At 43.8% G+C, this 17,562-nt stretch overlaps 1 protein-coding gene across 1 annotated transcript in view; it reads right to left on the reverse strand.

Moving 5' to 3' along the window:
* Window positions 1–1,867: 1,867 nt before the first annotated feature.
* The window catches only part of Moca-cyp (nuclear cyclophilin protein Moca-cyp), a 321,526-nt gene continuing 305,831 nt past the window's right edge, over window positions 1,868–17,562 (reverse strand). The window contains exons 11-12 of the mRNA XM_068348233.1: window positions 14,821–14,930; window positions 1,868–3,432 (exon numbers count right to left, since the gene is read on the reverse strand). Coding sequence (XP_068204334.1) covers window positions 2,714–3,432; window positions 14,821–14,930 — 829 coding nt within the window. The 3' untranslated portion in view covers window positions 1,868–2,713. The remainder of the gene's footprint in view (window positions 3,433–14,820; window positions 14,931–17,562) is intronic.

The following is a 17,562-nucleotide window of genomic DNA, read 5'->3' on the forward strand; positions in this document are numbered from 1 at the left end:
TGAGGCAAGAATTATTGCAACCTAAATTTCTGGTTACTACTCTTTGCTAGTATCAGTCGACATCAAAATGCAAATAATGGGTAACAGCTGTTTCTAAGTTACCGAATGACAAACATCTCTGGAAATTGTGAGGGCTAAGAGGCAAGAACCTGAATCACAATGCTAAACTATAGTTGGTGCAAGGTTGTAAGGTGACATTACAGGACCATGAGGAGATTGATGATGATAAAAAGGGAAAGGAATCTTGCAGACTTGGTACACTATATTGTACACTACAGTCTACAGTGATATCCTTTTAGCATCCCATGAGATCCTAATGGATATTCAACTTTTACTTTATATCAATTTCTTCAGATCTTTTGCTCCCTAGGTGTGCGTGCAATTTAACCTTTCAAAAGAACAAATCCACTGAATAAACTGTATAAAGTCGTGAAATGCCTCTGGTGGTCTTGTTGATCTACTTAATGCCCTTTGAATATCTTTACATCACATGTAAGTTTTTATAAACTATTTGGTTATTTTTTACTAAAAAGTACAGTATTGTCTGTTGAAGATGATGAACCTCCAGATGAAAATCTTAATCTCAGTTGTTTTCCTTGAATCCTCTATTTCTTATAAATTAGGGCTAGAATTGGAGGCAGAAACTATATACGGCATGTAACCTTTTTTCTTCTTTTAGTGTCATTTTCTTTAGAAGGCGTAGGTAAATTTAGTTTGTGGATCCGTGCCAGTGTCTATAAACACTTTGTACATACATACATATACCAAGGCACTTCCCCCAATTTTGGGGGGTAGCCGACATTAACAAATGAAACAAAACTTTTATTCTTCCACATAATGATTACCATTGATTTTCCAAACCTTTGAAAGTAAGGGGATTTTTCGTTTTCCTATAACAAATTCCAAGTTTAAGATAAAATTCTGTGTTTAAAAATTAAAATGACAACAAAGACAAGCTTATTATTAAAAAAGCTTATGCAGGATTGTGTCTATGCATAAGGAATTTATGGAAACCTAATTGCAGAAATAATGTCAACTTACTAGACGTTTTCTCAGGATTTTTATTTTTTTTTATTTGAGTATACATATACAGTAGTGTAAACTTTGCAATGAAGCATACATTCCCTAAATGCTGGATGTAAATTTGTTTAATTTCATTGCTAAAAAATGCACCCAGGAATGCTTGTAATTTGAAGTTTCATCAAACATATAAAACGCAAAACTTCAGTTTTCTGTCCAACCATACAGCTTTTTGCTCCTGTTTATTGCTCAGTAAATGATTACAATGTTTATGTCCAAGATCTATATATACGAAATTTACTGCAAATAGTATTAATTTTCATGAGTGATTGTTCAAATACAGTGTAGTAGGAAATTTTGTAGTTTGGTACAAGTCATAACCTTTCAGTTGTGTATTTATGAGGAATGTGTTTGTGTATATATTGATATATAAATATATATTACATATTTATTACACATGTAAATACATCTATATATTTTTGTGTATTTTGTCCTAATTGTGGACGCGTGGTTAAAAAAAAATAGTTTTAAGTGTTGTGTATTGGTAGGCCATAGCTCAATTTTTTAATTTTTTTTTTTGTGCTGGAGATTAACTGCTGCTCAAGTTTTAATACTTTATTCTTCACAAGTGGTGCTTTAAGAAATGTTATTCATATAATGTTGAAGGATCATTTTATTTTTTACTGTGGTGCTGTAGGAAATGTCATTCACATAATCTTGAAAAAATCAAATTCGCTATTGGTTTTACAGTTTGATCATTTGTGCCAAACTTGAGGGTTCAACTTGGCAAATGTATTTGTTGTACATATAAATTTTTATATTTTTGGGGAAGAAATGAAAAAGCAAATTGACTCAAGATTTATATTTTGCCATATCTGTGGTACTCCACTATTATGTAAGAATATTTTGGAAATGATAAAATTTGAAAATATGCTTTATTTCAACTGCTAGTAGATTTGACTGTCAACATTTACATTAAGTTTTAAAAAATGTAGTAGTGCTAAGTGCTATGACATATCTGTTGAAAGTTACATTCCCGTAGGTGCCTTATTTTAAAAATATTCATTGTGATTGTTAATATTTTACAATTATACCCAGCCACAATGTGCTATTGCTTTGTCTGCAAAGTATGTAAGTTGTAAAAAATATACATGTACTGTATTAATAATGTTCCCATTGATGTGAATTTATGAATCGTGCTTTCACACCAGCCATTCATATTCTAAAGTTATGTAACAAAATTCTGTATACTGTACTCTGTTTTAAATGAATGTAAAATTATATTTTCCAGCTGCTGAATTGTAAAATAAAAGATATTAAATATACTTCACAAACTTAGTTTCAATGATACATTATAATATATTCTACTCTGGCGAGTGAAGTCCCCTCCCTTTAAACAAGACAAAGTAAATATAATGATTACCAACATGTTTACATATTTAAAAGAAAACTATTGAATTTATTTAAACTGTATACTACTAAACCATTATCAACAACATATTGAAAAATTGACTGTAAAACTGGAAAAATTCCAAGATCAATACAATCCCTATGTGTCACCTACATGCTGTGTACTATTAACATGGATAAGAGCTATCAAATTTAGAGTTCAATCAATCTCAAGCAGAAATATCTGCACTAACCACTCCTCTTCAGGTTCATCTACTGCTACACTCGCATCCCCTTACATTATCTAGTCAGAATCACTACTACTATCACTACTCGAAGAACTGCGCCTTCTACCACGTCCTCTTTCTCTGCTTCCAGATTTCTTTTCCCTGGATTTTTCTCTACTTGAGGATTTTCTATCTCTGGATCTATCTCTACTAGATTTTCTCTCCCTTGATCTATCTTTAGATTTTCTATCCCTACTCCTTGATCTTCTGTCTTGAGACTTGTTTCTCCTATCCTGAGACCTTCCCCTTCTGTCCCGGGACCTGCCCCTCCTATCACGAGACCTACCTCTCCTGTCACGGGACCTAATTCCTCTATCACGTGATCGTTCCCTTGATCTATTCCACTGATTGCCTCTATCTCTAGAACGCTTTCTGTCCCTCGACCTATTCCTTCTATCCCTGGATCTATCTCGCCAATCACGTGACCTTCCTCTTTGTCTTCCTCTTGACCTTGACCTTTCATCTCTGCGATCAGTATGAGTTCTTCTAGAATCCCTGCTTGTCTTTTTTTCTTCACTATTTTTACCTATGATTGTATCTTTCTCATTTTCTTTCTTGTCTTCTTTATCACTATCAATGGGTTTTGGGGAAATCCGAGGCTCAACTTTAACCTCCATCTTGCCATTAACACTATGCTTCTCTTCCTCTTCTTCCTCTTCCTCGTCGTCATTATCCATTGCTTCATAATCCAAAGCATTTTCATCTAGAACTTCCTGCTTCTCTCTCTTCACAGGATCTAAGAAACAATAAATTTATTTTTAAAAATTCAGCAAATCACTTTAATAACCACTTGTATTATTTGCATTAAAAAATCACTTAGTGATAGGCAAGTATGAAAAGATGGGAGCAATGATTTTGAAATATCAATGTCAATTTGGCAGAAAAACAAGACTACAATCACTGGGTATAATAAAAAAATACTTTAGTAGTAGAAAGAAAATTTTAATTGGGATTAATTCTCTCTACTGTATCATCTTTAAAAATAAAAAAAAAAAGTCTCAGGACTATAATAGCACAATGCTTAGGAAATTCTAAAGGTAAGATATCTTTCCCCTAATGCATCATTTTTAAAATTGCCTTTATTTCAATAGAATATAAACAAACCCTCATCCTTTTAAATAGTTGGCTTCTATTAACCAAGCCGGGAGGTAAGCAATGCATCCTGTGAGGGAGAAGAGTGATTTGGGCATTCTACATGGCCCAAATCTCTCTTCTATTGCAAGCCGTGGCCTTTACTGGATGGGCACTTTCTGCAACCTAAGTTGACCTTTGTGTAGTGTTATGTGCTTTCTCTTGGTGTTTTGTATCTATGTAGTTCTATTTTTATGTTCTTCATGGAGTAGTCCTATGAAATGCATATATACTCTGGCTGTAATGACCAGACATTACGGAAATTTCCTAAGGGCAACCGTGTTCCTTCTGTCCGGAGAACTAATGGGCAGGCCACTACAGAAGGAGTAAGAAGTTGGAGAGGGATCACTTGCCTTCTCAAGACTGCATTGGGTGCTGCCAACCCCATTTCTACTTAACCGGGATCAGGTTCCACATCTCCCATACCTTCTCGAGAAAAGAACACAGATTTGGCTGCCAGTCTCTACATGCCAATATGTGGTGTTCAAGGCGAGGTAACCCCTGGGGCACTCCCTTTCTTCCAAGGTATGCCTTTTAGCACCGTTAAAGACCCTTAAGTTGATCTGGTCGTCCTTCGATTTTTCATGAATCTCACCAGAGCGGGTGTTTCGGAAGGGGGAGAGGCTTTTAGGAGATGAGCCTGCCTCCCGGAGTGTGATTTTCAAGGACAAGACTCTTAAGAAAGGCGGAAAGGACGAAGGTAGTTCTCCAGAGAAGAGGAAGATTTCCTAGTACTGTACATCTGTAGTCTGGGTCATTCTCCACCTTAGGGATTAGATGGTGACTACAACCTCTGCTTCTCAGGTGGATGCTGTTTGGGACAAGCTCCTCTTGAACTCCAAAGGACATGGTGGCCAAAGAAAAAAAACCCAGGATATCACTCTCGCTAAAACCTGGTTCAGCACAAGGTCAGATGACTTCCTCCTCACAAGCAAACCCCAGAGCATCCCACATGCTTGTCTACGAGGAAGACCGACCAGGATACCAAGACAACAGAGAGGATGCGTAACCACTCCATTGCCAGGTGCATATGAGTGAACTTTCTTCAGAGGAAGTGAATGGTTTGTAACTCCCATCAATTATTGCCCTCTTCCAGTAGGATGAGATAGAGTCATGTTTCCATATGAAGTTACTCCCCCCAGGGAGTCACAATAACAAGGAAGGCCCTCATTCTACTCCAGGCACTGTCCCGAGTCTTTCATGGCCACCGGCGATGATCAGAGAAGCACATTTTCAGTGGGGCAAGAGGCTCACTTCCACCAAGCAAGCAGCTGATGTCGGTGGTTTGCTTCATCCTCACAGTCGACCCTAGAAAGGATGGTGCATCTCAGTGAAGTTAAGAAGGGACTCCTGTATCCACAACAGATCAGTGTCCTCAGAGAGAGAGTGCCAAGAAGGTCCCCGCAAAAGGACCTTCACCTGGCAGAAACAGATCACCTCTTCCTCTATGCACTATACACTATAACCATTGATGATCGAGGAGGAACCGCTCACATTTTTTCCCTCACTTTTAGAGAAGAGACAGGAAGAGGAGGTGCAGTTAGTCGTCCTCCTCAGGGACCACAATCGAAGATGATGTATCCCATGAGCTAAAACCCTCGGAATTCAGCCAAACAACTAAGGAATTGGAAGGTATGGAACCGGAGCCCATATTTCCAAGAGTAATCACTGGCATCTGGGAATTCAAAGAGTTGGGAGAGCTCTTCCAAATACTTGCAAAGCAAGCAATCATGATGATTGACTACGTCATTTGGGGGTGTTCAATAGGTAAAAAATGCAAGTGCTCTTCCCATTTCTCGGACAACACTGTCATGCTGATGAAGGAACTGGACGAAATGGTAGTTGGTTCGTCGAACTCCTTGAAGATAAGCTGATCATCCCACCTGCTTCTGACACCCTGAGCACAGCAGAGGAAATCTTATCTTCTGGAGGGGGCAACTACCTCCTTTCTCCTTACACAGGTAGTCGTCGACTTACGACTGTTCGACTTTATAGCCAATTTTTACGCTGATAATGTCAAGTCTGAAATAGTATACCAATAGGACAAATATTTTCTTAGAAATAATCTATTTTCTTTTATAAAAATGAACCAATTTCTCTTGATGAATATCACAAATTTTTAAGTAATTTGTATTTTTCCTAACATACTTACCTAGAACTACTTTCTTAGGAGTTACTGGTAACTCTTCCCAACCGACCAGAATTTTGTGTAGTTTACCCTATTCCCATTTTCTATGGGTGACCTCAGGCGGAGTGATACGCACCCTGAGGTGACCCGGGGTCAGAGAGCGTGCTAGTTCAGGTCGTGCTCCTCAGTAAGTTTCATAGCCAAAAAGGGTTCTCCTCAACCCTGCAGGACCCTCGGGGAAGGATGGGCGGGCCATAACCCGAAAGTAGTTCTAGGTAAGTATGTTAGGAAAAATACAAATTACTTAAAAATTTGTGATTTGTTCCAACACCGAGTACTTACCTAGAACTACTTTCTTAGGAGACTTAAACTTTACGAGGAGGGAGTGTCCTGCAGGGACTAGGGTCTGACGGTTAGGAGCACGATCAGGCGAAAAAAGGGAACCTCGAAGGGGAACTAGGTTCCGATGACCTCCACTAGAAACTGAATGAAAATAGGGGAACTACCCGTAACTTAGTGTCTAAGTGGCTTACCTCTGAACCATTACCTCTTGATTCACGCCCACGCTGCGGATTAAGGGTAAGGGAAAGGATGATAAGGGGGAAAGGTAAGGGATGAATGTGTGTCTCATGGCTTACCACCCCTGGGGCCATGACCTTCAAATCTTTTGCAGGGCCGATATGACTGGGCCAAGGTTGAACCCGTCCAAGGATTTCCTAGAGCAGTCCTTCAGGTAATGTTGCGTGAAAGTGGACTGTCTGGACCGGGTACCTGCTTTCAGAATTTGGCCCACGGCCATGTTCTTCTCAAATGCCAGGGAGATGCCTAGACCCCTAATATCATAAGGTCTTGGCCTACCTGGAAGAGGGATTCCCGAAACATCGTAAGCTCTCTTGATCACCTGTCGCAACCAAAAGGAGATTGAGTTCTTAGAGACTGGTTTCTTCACCTGACCGGTTGAGACGAATAAACTTTTGATCTCCGGTCGGAGTCTGGAAGTCCTTTCAAGGTATTTTCTTACTGCTCTGACAGGGCATAAGAGTAAGTCTTTAGGGTTGTCCGACCGAGGGATCGCTGGGACCGAAAAGCCCTCGAACCGAGGATCCCAACAGGCTGGCTTCTGCGTTTTGGCCACAAAGTTAGGGACAAACCGAAAGGAGGCCTCCCGCCATCCTTTTGAGTGTGAAACCTCGTACGATAATCCGTGCAACTCACTAACCCTCTTCGCCGAAGCCAGGGGTAAGAAGAAGACCGTTTTGAGGGTGAGCTCCTTATCCAGGATGTCCTTGAGGGGCTCAAAGGGAGGTTCTGACAGGACTTTGAGTACTATGGCTAGGTCCCACTGCGGTACCCTCACCTCCTGTGGGGGGCATGACTGCTCAAAGCTCCTGATGAGCATCAAGATGTGCCGGGAGGTTCCCAAGTCAATGCCCTTCAGGAGGAAGACTTGACCTAACGCTGCCCTCACTCATTTTATTGCTGGAATGGAGGAGCCCAAATCGTCCCTGAGATACACCAGGAAGTCCGCCACGTCGTGGATCGAGGCCCTCAAGGGTTTGATATTCCGGGAAGCGCACCATTTCGAGAAGACTGCCCATTTCGCTTGGTAGACAGCGATAGAGGACCGCCTTAAGTAACCCGACATCCTCGTCGCGGTCCCCGATGAGAATCCATCTTTCTTCAGAAGCCGCTTGATAACCTCCACGCGTGAAGGCGGAGGGACCGAGGGTTTTCGTGAAACCTTTGGAAGTGGGGCTGACGAAGAAGGTCTGGCCTGTCCGGGAGCGGCCAAGGAGGAAGAAGGGCCAGTTCTTTTAGGCCTGCGAACCACTCCCTCTCCGGCCACCAAGGCGCGACCAAAGTCATCTGAAGGTTGGCTGTTGTCCTTACTCTGTTGAGGACTTGACGTATCATTCCGAAGGGGGGGAAGGCGTACACATCGAGGCCGTCCCAAGGGTGCTGGAAGGCATCCTCGAACGCCGCTGACGGATCTGGGACTGGAGAACAGAACACGTGGAGTTGGGCGTTCAGACGTGTGGCGAAAAGGTCTACTACTGGGGAACCCCACTTCAGTATGACTGACTGAGCTATCCTTGGGTGTAGAGTCCATTCTGACCCTATTACTTGGCCTACTCTGTTGAGGCTGTCCGCCAGGACGTTCCTCTTTCCCGGGATGAACCTTGCTGTGAACTCGATCCCTTCTTCTGCCGCCCATTCCAGAAGTTCTGTCGATAACGAGCATAGTTCTTTCGACTTTAGACCCCCTTTCTTCTTTACGTAGGCTACTACTGTGGCGTTGTCGCACATCAACGCTACTGTGTTCCCCCAGAGGAGATGAACAAATTCTCGACTCGCCCTCAGCACAGCCATCATCTCTAGCACGTTTATGTGGTGCTTTGCTTCTTCGCTCGACCATTTTCCCTTTGTCGATTGGTCGAGTAGGTGAGTGTCCCAACCTTCCTTCGACGCATCCGTAAACAATAGGACTTCCGGAAGGTCGGGGGCGAAAGGGCATCCCCATCTCGGTGTTCCTCCTGTCGTGCCACCACTGCAAGACTACCTTCGTTTCTGGGGAGACCGGAACCAGTTTTTGGGGATTTCTCCCCTGGGTCCAATGTTCCTTCAGGTTCCACTGCACCGCTCGAAGTTTGAGTCTCCCTTGTGGCACTAACCTTTCCAAGGACACTAGGTGGCCCAGCAACCTCTGCCAATCCTTGGCCCTCCTGGGTTGGTCCAACAGAAAGGGTTGCAGAACTCGCTCTAGGTTCTCCAATCTCTCCAACGAGGGGAAGGCTCTCACTAGTCGGGTGTCCAGGACCATCCCCAAGTAGGTCATCCTGGTGGAGGGGATCAGCTGGGACTTCTCTACGTTGACCGTGATACCCAACTCCTCGCAGAGATGAAGTAACTTCTCGCCTTGTTCCTTCAATTCTTCCTTTGAGGCTGAAAGAAGCAACCAATCGTCCAGGTACCGGATCAGACGGATGCCCTACTCGTGAGCCCATACGGAGACCGTCGTGAAGACTCTTGTAAACACTTGAGGAGCCGTCGACAGTCCGAAGCAAAGGGTCTTGAATTGTAGCACTCGGGAATCCCACTTTATCCTGAGAAACTTCCTGCTGGAGGGATGGACGGGGATTTGGAAGTAGGCGTCCTTGAGGTCCAGGGATATCATGAAGTCCCCTTCCTTCAAGGCGGCCAACACTGTCTTGGCAGTGTCCATCTTGAACTCGGTTTCCGCCACAAACTTGTTGAGGGCCAACAGGTCTATTACTGGCCTCCATCCCCCTGTTGCCTTCTCCACTAGGAAGAGCCTGCTGTAGAACCCCGGGCCGGGCTCTTCGACTAGTTCCAACGCTCCCTTGGAGATCATGGACGACACTTGTTCCTGCAGAGCTGCCCGTTTCAAGGGGTCCTTGGGAATCAACCACTCCGCCTGAAGGGCTGGAATAAGCGGGGGATGTTCTGCTAAGAAGGGTAGTCTGTAACCTTCCCTCAGGATTGTCACCGTCCAGGGATCCACCGTAATCCCGCCATGCTTGCCAAGAGTGTCTGAGGCATCCCCCTACTTGAGGCTCCTGTAGGAGTAGGGGGCCTCGCCTCCTATCTCCTTCTGGAGGGGCATCCGGACCGACCTCTTCTTGAGTTCCCGAAGGATGGTCTAAAGTTAGACTGGGGTGCTGTGGCACCTCTACTGGGGGGGGGGGGGGGGGGGGGGCTGAGTTGATTGCAGCCAGGGAGCCGCAGGGGGCTCTCCTCTAGGCTGGGCTGGAGATGAACGGGAAGTGTGAGGGGCGTCCACGGAGGGCCTCCTGTGCGGTGGGCGCCTCATTGGGGGAGGTCTATGGTCTCCCATGTCCTTCATCTTCCTCACCCGTTCCATCGTCTCGTCCACTAACTTAAGGGGAAAGATTGCCTCGTCCCAGATTGAGGAGTTTCTCAATCATCTTGCTTCCCGGTCCGGGAGTTTCCTCACTAATTTGCTAAGAATAGTGTCTCTCTTCCTCAGGACCCATTTGGTAGCCTGGGAGAGAGATTGATAGGATAAGAATTTTAGGGCCTTGCCCCCTGAGCTAATTAGCTCTCTCAGTAAGGTTTGGTTTTCTGGTAGGGACAAATCATGAGAGGACTGAAAGCCAACTAACGTGCAGGCCCACCAGTCCAACCAGGAGGACACGTAGACTAGGTCCTGGGCCATGTCCTCCATCATGGAGGTCTCCGAAGGGGAAAAACACACAGGGGCCGTGGACGCTCTGTCTTCAGCGGCACCATGGTTCAACGAGGTGATGGCTGTCTCCGTCGCGCGGGGTCCTCCCCGACGACCTTCCGGCACGTAAAACCTCTTCTGTGCCCTCAGTCCTGGAAGCAGCTTCGAGGCACTTTGACTCCTAAGGGCGTCCGCCAGGCCGTCCAGGAACTTATCAATATGCTCCATACCCAGCTTTACGTCAGGAGCTAAGGGTAGAGCTAAGGAGGGCTTTTGCTGTATAGGGTTCTCCACCAACCTGCTAAGTCCGGAGAGCCAGGTCTGTTCAGTGGTGGGCATTAGTTCATCCAGCCTATGGTGCCGTCGTATGAGGGCCAACACTTTGCGGTAGGAGGAGATGTCATCGGACAAGCACTCCCCTCCTTCCACCAGGGCCTCTGTCACCAGTCCCTCCGCACGAGTATCATCGGTAACGGTAGGGGGAGCAACGTTGGATGGGCCTGCCCGTGTCACGGGCGGACCCGCAGAGGCGAAGGTATCCGTCATGGGATTACCTTGCCCTGCGGGCATCCTTGTATCTGTGGGAATATCCCTGGCCGAAGGGCGCCCTTGGAGCTTAATGAAGTCAGCCAAGGAGCCCGCGTCTGGTGTAACGCCTTCCACCTGACGGAGCGCCTCCCTCCGCAGAGTAGAGGCAGCGGAGGCCTTCGTCAACTTAGGCGGCTCACGGGGAGCTTGGAAAGGCCTCCCTCGGTGAGGTTCTTGTCCGTAGGAGGAGAAGGAGGGGAAAGACAGTGAGGACGAGGCTCTAGGGAGCCACCCGGAAGCGGCCGCGGCTGTGGTGACCTTAAACAGCTCGCTCCGGGGCACCGTGATACTCACCCAATCCATAGACTTACTCCTCTTCACCTTCTTCTTAGATGGCCTGGACTCCTCCTTCTTCTGTCTTGAACGGGAGCGGGACTTCTTCTTTTTCCTGGACCTCTCGCGCTTCCTCCTCGCGGACCTGGAATTGTCCTCTGATGATGAATCTACGGACAAGGAAGACGAGGAGGAGGAGGAGAGGGAATCAGCCGAATCACCTGAGGCGTCCAACTCCGCGGGGGTTACTCCATGACGAACCTCTGTTTCCGCAGGCTGCATGAAGACGGGCGAAAGCATCGCGAGGGCGCTGGGGGGGACCGAGGGACGTTCTTCCGGGCGATCCAATGGTCAAACTCCTCTTCTAGTCTGAAGGGTGACCTGCAGGGTGTTCTAGGGAGATCCCAAACGGCGGGGTCCGAATTAGATGAATGGCCTTTCTCGGCATCCCCCCGGCGGCCGAAGTACCTGAAACACACACCCAAGATGGGGGAGAAGAGGTAGTACCTGACTTCCCCCACATCGGGTCTTTGGTAGAGACTGGCCCTGCGGGCACCAGGACCTCGTCTCCCACACTTCCCTCAGGCCCCACACATGCCTGTAACACATCAGAAGCTTTCCCCACAGGTAATTCAGATTCTTGGGGAAGGATAATGGGCCGCTTCCCCGCAACAGACTTACCTCGACCCCTACTCTGGGTAGGGGAAGATGGAAGGGAACCACGTTCCGACGAGGCATCCGGGGACACCAAAGCAGATTACGCGGTAGCTTTCTTGGGCGATTTCTTGGCCGACTTCTTCTTAGTCCCATAAAGGACCCACTGAATCTCGCCCCAAGACTCGCACTCCGAGCACGTGGCAGTAGGGAGCACACTTTGCCCCTACATGACGAACAACGCGAGTGTGGGTCAACCTCGGGCTTCGAAAGGAAAGCCCCACAAGACTTACCGGCCACAGGCCCAGGGCAACGGCGTGGATGCTCCATAATGAAAACACTAACACCAAGAGACACAAGGACACAAGGGAAAGGGGTAAGGATACGGGCACAGGAACCACGTGGTAAACACAAAGGGTCGGGGGGACAAAGGGTCGCACTGGGTAAGAGAGAGCGCGGCGAGATGTGAATCACGTCGCGACCAGAAACTTACTGAGGAGCACAACCTAAACTAGCACGCTCTCTGACCCCGGGTCGCCTCAGGGCGCGTATCACTCCGCCTGAGGTCATCCATAGAAAATGGGAATAGGGTAAACTACACAAAATTCTGGTTGGTTGGGAAGAGTTACCAGTAACTCCTAAGAAAGTAGTTCTAGGTAAGTACTCTGTGTTGGAACAATAGTATTTTCTTTTACTGATATTATACAGTAAAAAATACATTAAGAAAAGTTTTAACATGTCAAGTTCATGTCATGTCTGGTGACGTCATATTTTCAGCGGAAAGCAAGCAGGCAGAGTGATATTCTTCTAATAGGCTATCGATTAATTCCCATTATCGACATACCAAGTAAGGATACAAAATCCTTTGAGGGTTTGTATCTGAGTACAGTACTACTTAGCGTATATTTGACTATGCTAGTTTTATTTCATCTCTGACAGTAGATCGACATTTATCTAATGAAAGTACGCTAATAGGACTAATATTTTCTTAGAAATTATTTTCTTTTACATTATAAAAATTAAATACTTTTGATTATAATTATTATTATTATTACTTGCTAAGCTACAACCCTAGTTGGAAAAGCAGGATGCTATAAGCCCAGGGGCCCCAACAGGGAAAATAGCCCAGTAAGGAAAAGGAAACAAGGAAAAAGGAGAAATAAAATATTTAAAGAACATTAACGTTAAAATAAATATTTCCCATATAAACTATAAAAACTTTAACAAGAGAAGAGGTAGAGAAATTAGAATAGTGTGCTCTAGTGTACCCTCAAGCAAGAGAACTCTAACCCAAGACAGTGGAAGACTACCGTACTGAGGTTATGGCACTAAACTAATTTGATTTTGGAGTGTCCCTCTCCTAGAAGAGCTGCTTACCGTAGCTAAAGAGTCTCTTCTACCCTTACCAAGAGGAAAGTAGCCACTGAACAATTAAAGTACAGCAGTTAACCCCTTAGGTGAAGAAGAATGATAGTATTTGCATAATCAAAACTGGGTAATGATACCAAGAATCACTAATAATGCCCAAAGAAATCTAGAGATTTAATAATGAAAAAATTCATAACATGGAGAGAGAAAAAAGCATAATAAATAATAATGGCTATAAACAAAACTATGAAAACTATGATATCCTATAACATAAGTGCTGATGTAATATTCATTAAAAAGATATCTTGAATAAGTTAAGAAGTTATATAAACTACACATTGTCACTTGTATGAACGTATTTCTTGATATGGTAGCAGGACTCTGAGATCATCTGATCGCAACCAAATGCTCCAAAAATTGAAAAATAGAATACAAAAATGCTTTGATAAAGCACAAACACAATTTTGACTGAGGAAATATGAAGATCTAACAATAAACTAAAATTAAAATAAAGTATGAATATCTAAAAACTAGAGGGGCACTCAGTAGAGAGCAGACCAATGCCATGGCAGCATATTTCTCGCCCTTGACCTTAACGTACTAATTGGCTTGGATTTTCATACACTCAAATATGAACTAAGTATGAAGTCTCAGTGACAAGGATGTCCAAACTAATGGCTTTGCAAGTCCTGTGGTGTTCTGCTAATAAGGACAGCATCATCAACATACTCTAGGTCAGCTAATTTCCTATTACCAATCCAGTCCAATCCTGTTCTACGCATTTCAAAATCCATGACTTGTTGGGATATTTTCACTAAGAAACTAAAATCAACAAGCTAGAGAGCCATGATAACCTATTTTACAAGTATAAGGTAGTCTCTCCATGCAATCAGTTAAAGCATTGAGTTTGGATATACAGCCCCTAAAACTGACCATATTTATATATAATTACAGCTCAAGATCCCTCTCCAAGCAAGGACCAGGGTTGGCCAGCCAATGGCTGCTGATGACTCGGTAGGTAGACCTACAGGTTCCCGCAAACCCCCATCTCTAACTCCCAAGGATAGTTAGGTTGCTGATTACTCAGCAGGAATGTTTCTAAAGGGCTACTATAATGGTGTGATGGAATAATCTTCTCCAGCAATATCATATTTATGAGAAGTCATCTACATATTGAATGGAAAAGCCCAAAGAGGAACATACATTGATATTCACCCCTAAAATTAATGCTTTGCAATAGTCAAATATTGACTTTATGAAATTGACTAGAATCCCAAGATTCATCAACAACTAGCCTGCTGGCTAGTACAGAGGTAACATGTTTGCCTAGCATTCGCATGGCAGCAGATCGATCCCCACCCGGGACCATTAGTAAACTGCTCCAAATTATCAGTAATACTGTATACAGTATACTGTATACCACACCTTACTTGTTTAGAAAGCCAAATTTAACAGTAAAAAAGGACACATAAAATATTTGGGTTTGAATCTTCACATACCTTATACAGTAGCCCTTTAACTTATCAGATTTTTCAAAGATCTAATCTTCTGATAAATAGCGAAATTTGTTAAACATGACGTCCCTTAGTAAAGACTACACTTAAAAATTCAATATGTCCCACAACTAACAGCAATATTATTTATCATTTTATTCAAAAGATTTATCCACAAATGATGTCTTGCCTAAGAATGTTGCAAAGTAAAATGTACAATAATACAAAATTTCAATTTGAAGGGTTACAGTATTGCAAATTTTAGCCAGATATTTTTCTTACCTTCCTTTTGGACAGCTGCACTCTCTTTAAGAATGGGTTCATCACCATCAGAATGCATTTTACCATCTAGTTCTTCCGAGCTTCCAGCGTCTTTCTTCATTTTGTGATTGCTGAAAATTGAAAGAAAAGTTTCTTTAGAATACTAATATAAAAAGGAGCACAAAACTATCATAACCATGAGCATAATTTTCCTTGTTCTATACTAATTTCTTTGATATTGAAAAAGGGATATAAACACTGGCATTCATAGAAGAGGTATTGAGGACAATCTTGATATATGACAAATTTAGAAATGATTTGTATTTTTCCAACTATACAAACCTGGAACACTTTACAGTGGAGATATATTTCAGATATAGCTGAAACTAGCTGTTAAATCTTTTGCAAGGTGTAACTACCCTCCGCTAGTTAGCGGATGGGGCTAGGGTAGACCAGCCACCCCGTGGACAGCAGCACTAGTATACAACCTTCACTTTGCAATTGCAGCAAGACTTCCAGGGAAAAGTGATGGCGGGACCAGTATGTGTAGAGAGCTCCAGGTTTGTATAGTTGGGAAAAATAAAAAATACCTCCAAATTTGTCATTTGTTCCACCACTATATAGAAACCCTTACACTCTTTACAGTGGAGACTCACTCTTTGGTGGGTGGAAGTCCAAAAATCAACTGGATGGTGACTGTCCTAAGATGACACTCCATTCTTAGCACAAGCTGTTTAAAGGATACCCTGACAACTCGCCAACCTTGCAGGTCGACGGCCTGGCCAATTCGTGTTAGCTATAGAATTTAACAATGTGACTTGATCAGGTAAACACAAATTTGGAATAAACCCCTCACTTACTCTAGACATTGCCTGACACCACCTAGCTTGAGAATGGAGACATAAATATATCAACACATATAAGTTACACATGGGACAATGCTACCCACCTGCAGTTAGAGGAGGTCCACTTGCATAGTTCCTCAGATGCTGGACCCAAAGAGAAGGGAGAATGAAATAGTAAGTGGCAAGTTACTCAAACATTCCTCCTGGACCTAATTGCGGGTAACATCTCTCAACAAACAGCTACTTGTCCTACAAGGGAGCTGAGGTGTTACCAACCACGTGTTGTGCAGCCACCACAGATCGTAAGGTAGATGTTTCTAGGTTCCTTTGGGTTATGTCATTCAGGCAGTGGGCAGTGAATGCTGTTTTCCGTTTCCGCACGGCCCACTTATAGTATCTGCTTCAAAGAAATTCATCTTGAACACCAAGGACATACTGACACCCCTGACGTCGTGAGTATGGGGACAATGATTGGAAGGTGAGGAGCCTGGTTTTGTGGCTCTCTCGATTACCTGTCTAATCCAGGAAGAGATGAAGTTCTTTGTGATCTTCCTCTTGGTTCTCCCATTGCTCACAAAGAGCCTGCTGGTGGGCTCTGGAAGTTCTTTTTAGAAAGTTTCCTCAATGTCCTCACAGGGCAGAATAACAGTTGATAAGGGTCATCCGTTATAGAATGTATACTCTCAACCTGGAAGGGACCAAATCTAGGATCCTATACAGTTGCATTTCGAGTCACTGCCACAAACTCAAACTCAGGGATGAAACTGAGAGTCACTTTACCCCCATCCACTTGAATGGGTGATGTCATAGGGCAAACCATGTAGCTCGGTAGCAGAAAGACTGTCTTCAAAGTCAAGTCATGATGTGGCATCTGACGAAAAGGTTCGTACGGCGCTCATTTCAGTGAATGCAGTACTTTCACTACATACGAAGAAAGTGGTCTGTCTTCCAACTGAGGGCAGGAGTACTCCAAATTCCATATGAGGAGAGACAATTCCATGGAGGAGGAAATTTTAAAGTCCATTAAGTTTCAAAGCAAGGCTTAAGGCCGAGCGATAGCCTTTCACCACCGAAACAGAACAAAGTTTTCCTCCCTAAGGCTCAACAAAAACTCCACTATCATTAGGATAGTGACATTGACAGGAGTGATATCCCGTCCAGGACACCAACTACAAAAGACGGACCATTTTGCCAGATATACTGTGACAAACGATTCCTGAAAGTATCTTGCTATTCTCTTTTCCTCCAGGCATAAAGACGAAGTGATGGAATCGTTCGGTAGAAGATCTTGTCATGAATTTGTTGGATAAATACATAAATTAGGGAAATGTCGTTAGAACGCGGGGCGAATGGCTGGTGACCCTTGACCCCGACTTGCACCATTATGTGAAAGAAACTATGTCACCTTGAAAGGCGCCATTAAACTGCTGAATCAGCAAAGCAGTCTGACGCTATTCTGTATTATCTCCCAGGTACACAATAGAGGGAGGGAGGCGGACGGAACCTCACAGCCCCTCATTAAGTTGGGTAATAAAATCAGCTGGCCAGACTGGTGTTAAGAAGTCCACAAGACATGACCGAACACTACACAACTTTCTCTTTTTTTTTTCTTTCTTTCAAAGTACCATTCTTTTGTGACTTACATTTCAAAATGTAATTTATGTTCCCTTCCCTTGGCGTGTGCTTCAAAATTAACTTTGAAACTGTATATTTGTTATCTGCAACTTGAGAAATTATGAGCACGAAATTAAAGTAAATATAACCAAGATGTTCCTAGTTCCAAAAAATTAATTAGCTTTGACTGAAGAAAATCATTTGAAAAAAGGCATTTATCCTGCGCTCTTTTTCGTCAAACACTTTAGAAAAGATACATGCTTTGTTATAGTCTAAACACTCTATTTAACCCCATTTCTAATTA

Source organism: Palaemon carinicauda, chromosome 24, assembly GCF_036898095.1.
Source record: "Palaemon carinicauda isolate YSFRI2023 chromosome 24, ASM3689809v2, whole genome shotgun sequence".
Lineage (NCBI taxonomy): Eukaryota > Metazoa > Arthropoda > Malacostraca > Decapoda > Palaemonidae > Palaemon > Palaemon carinicauda.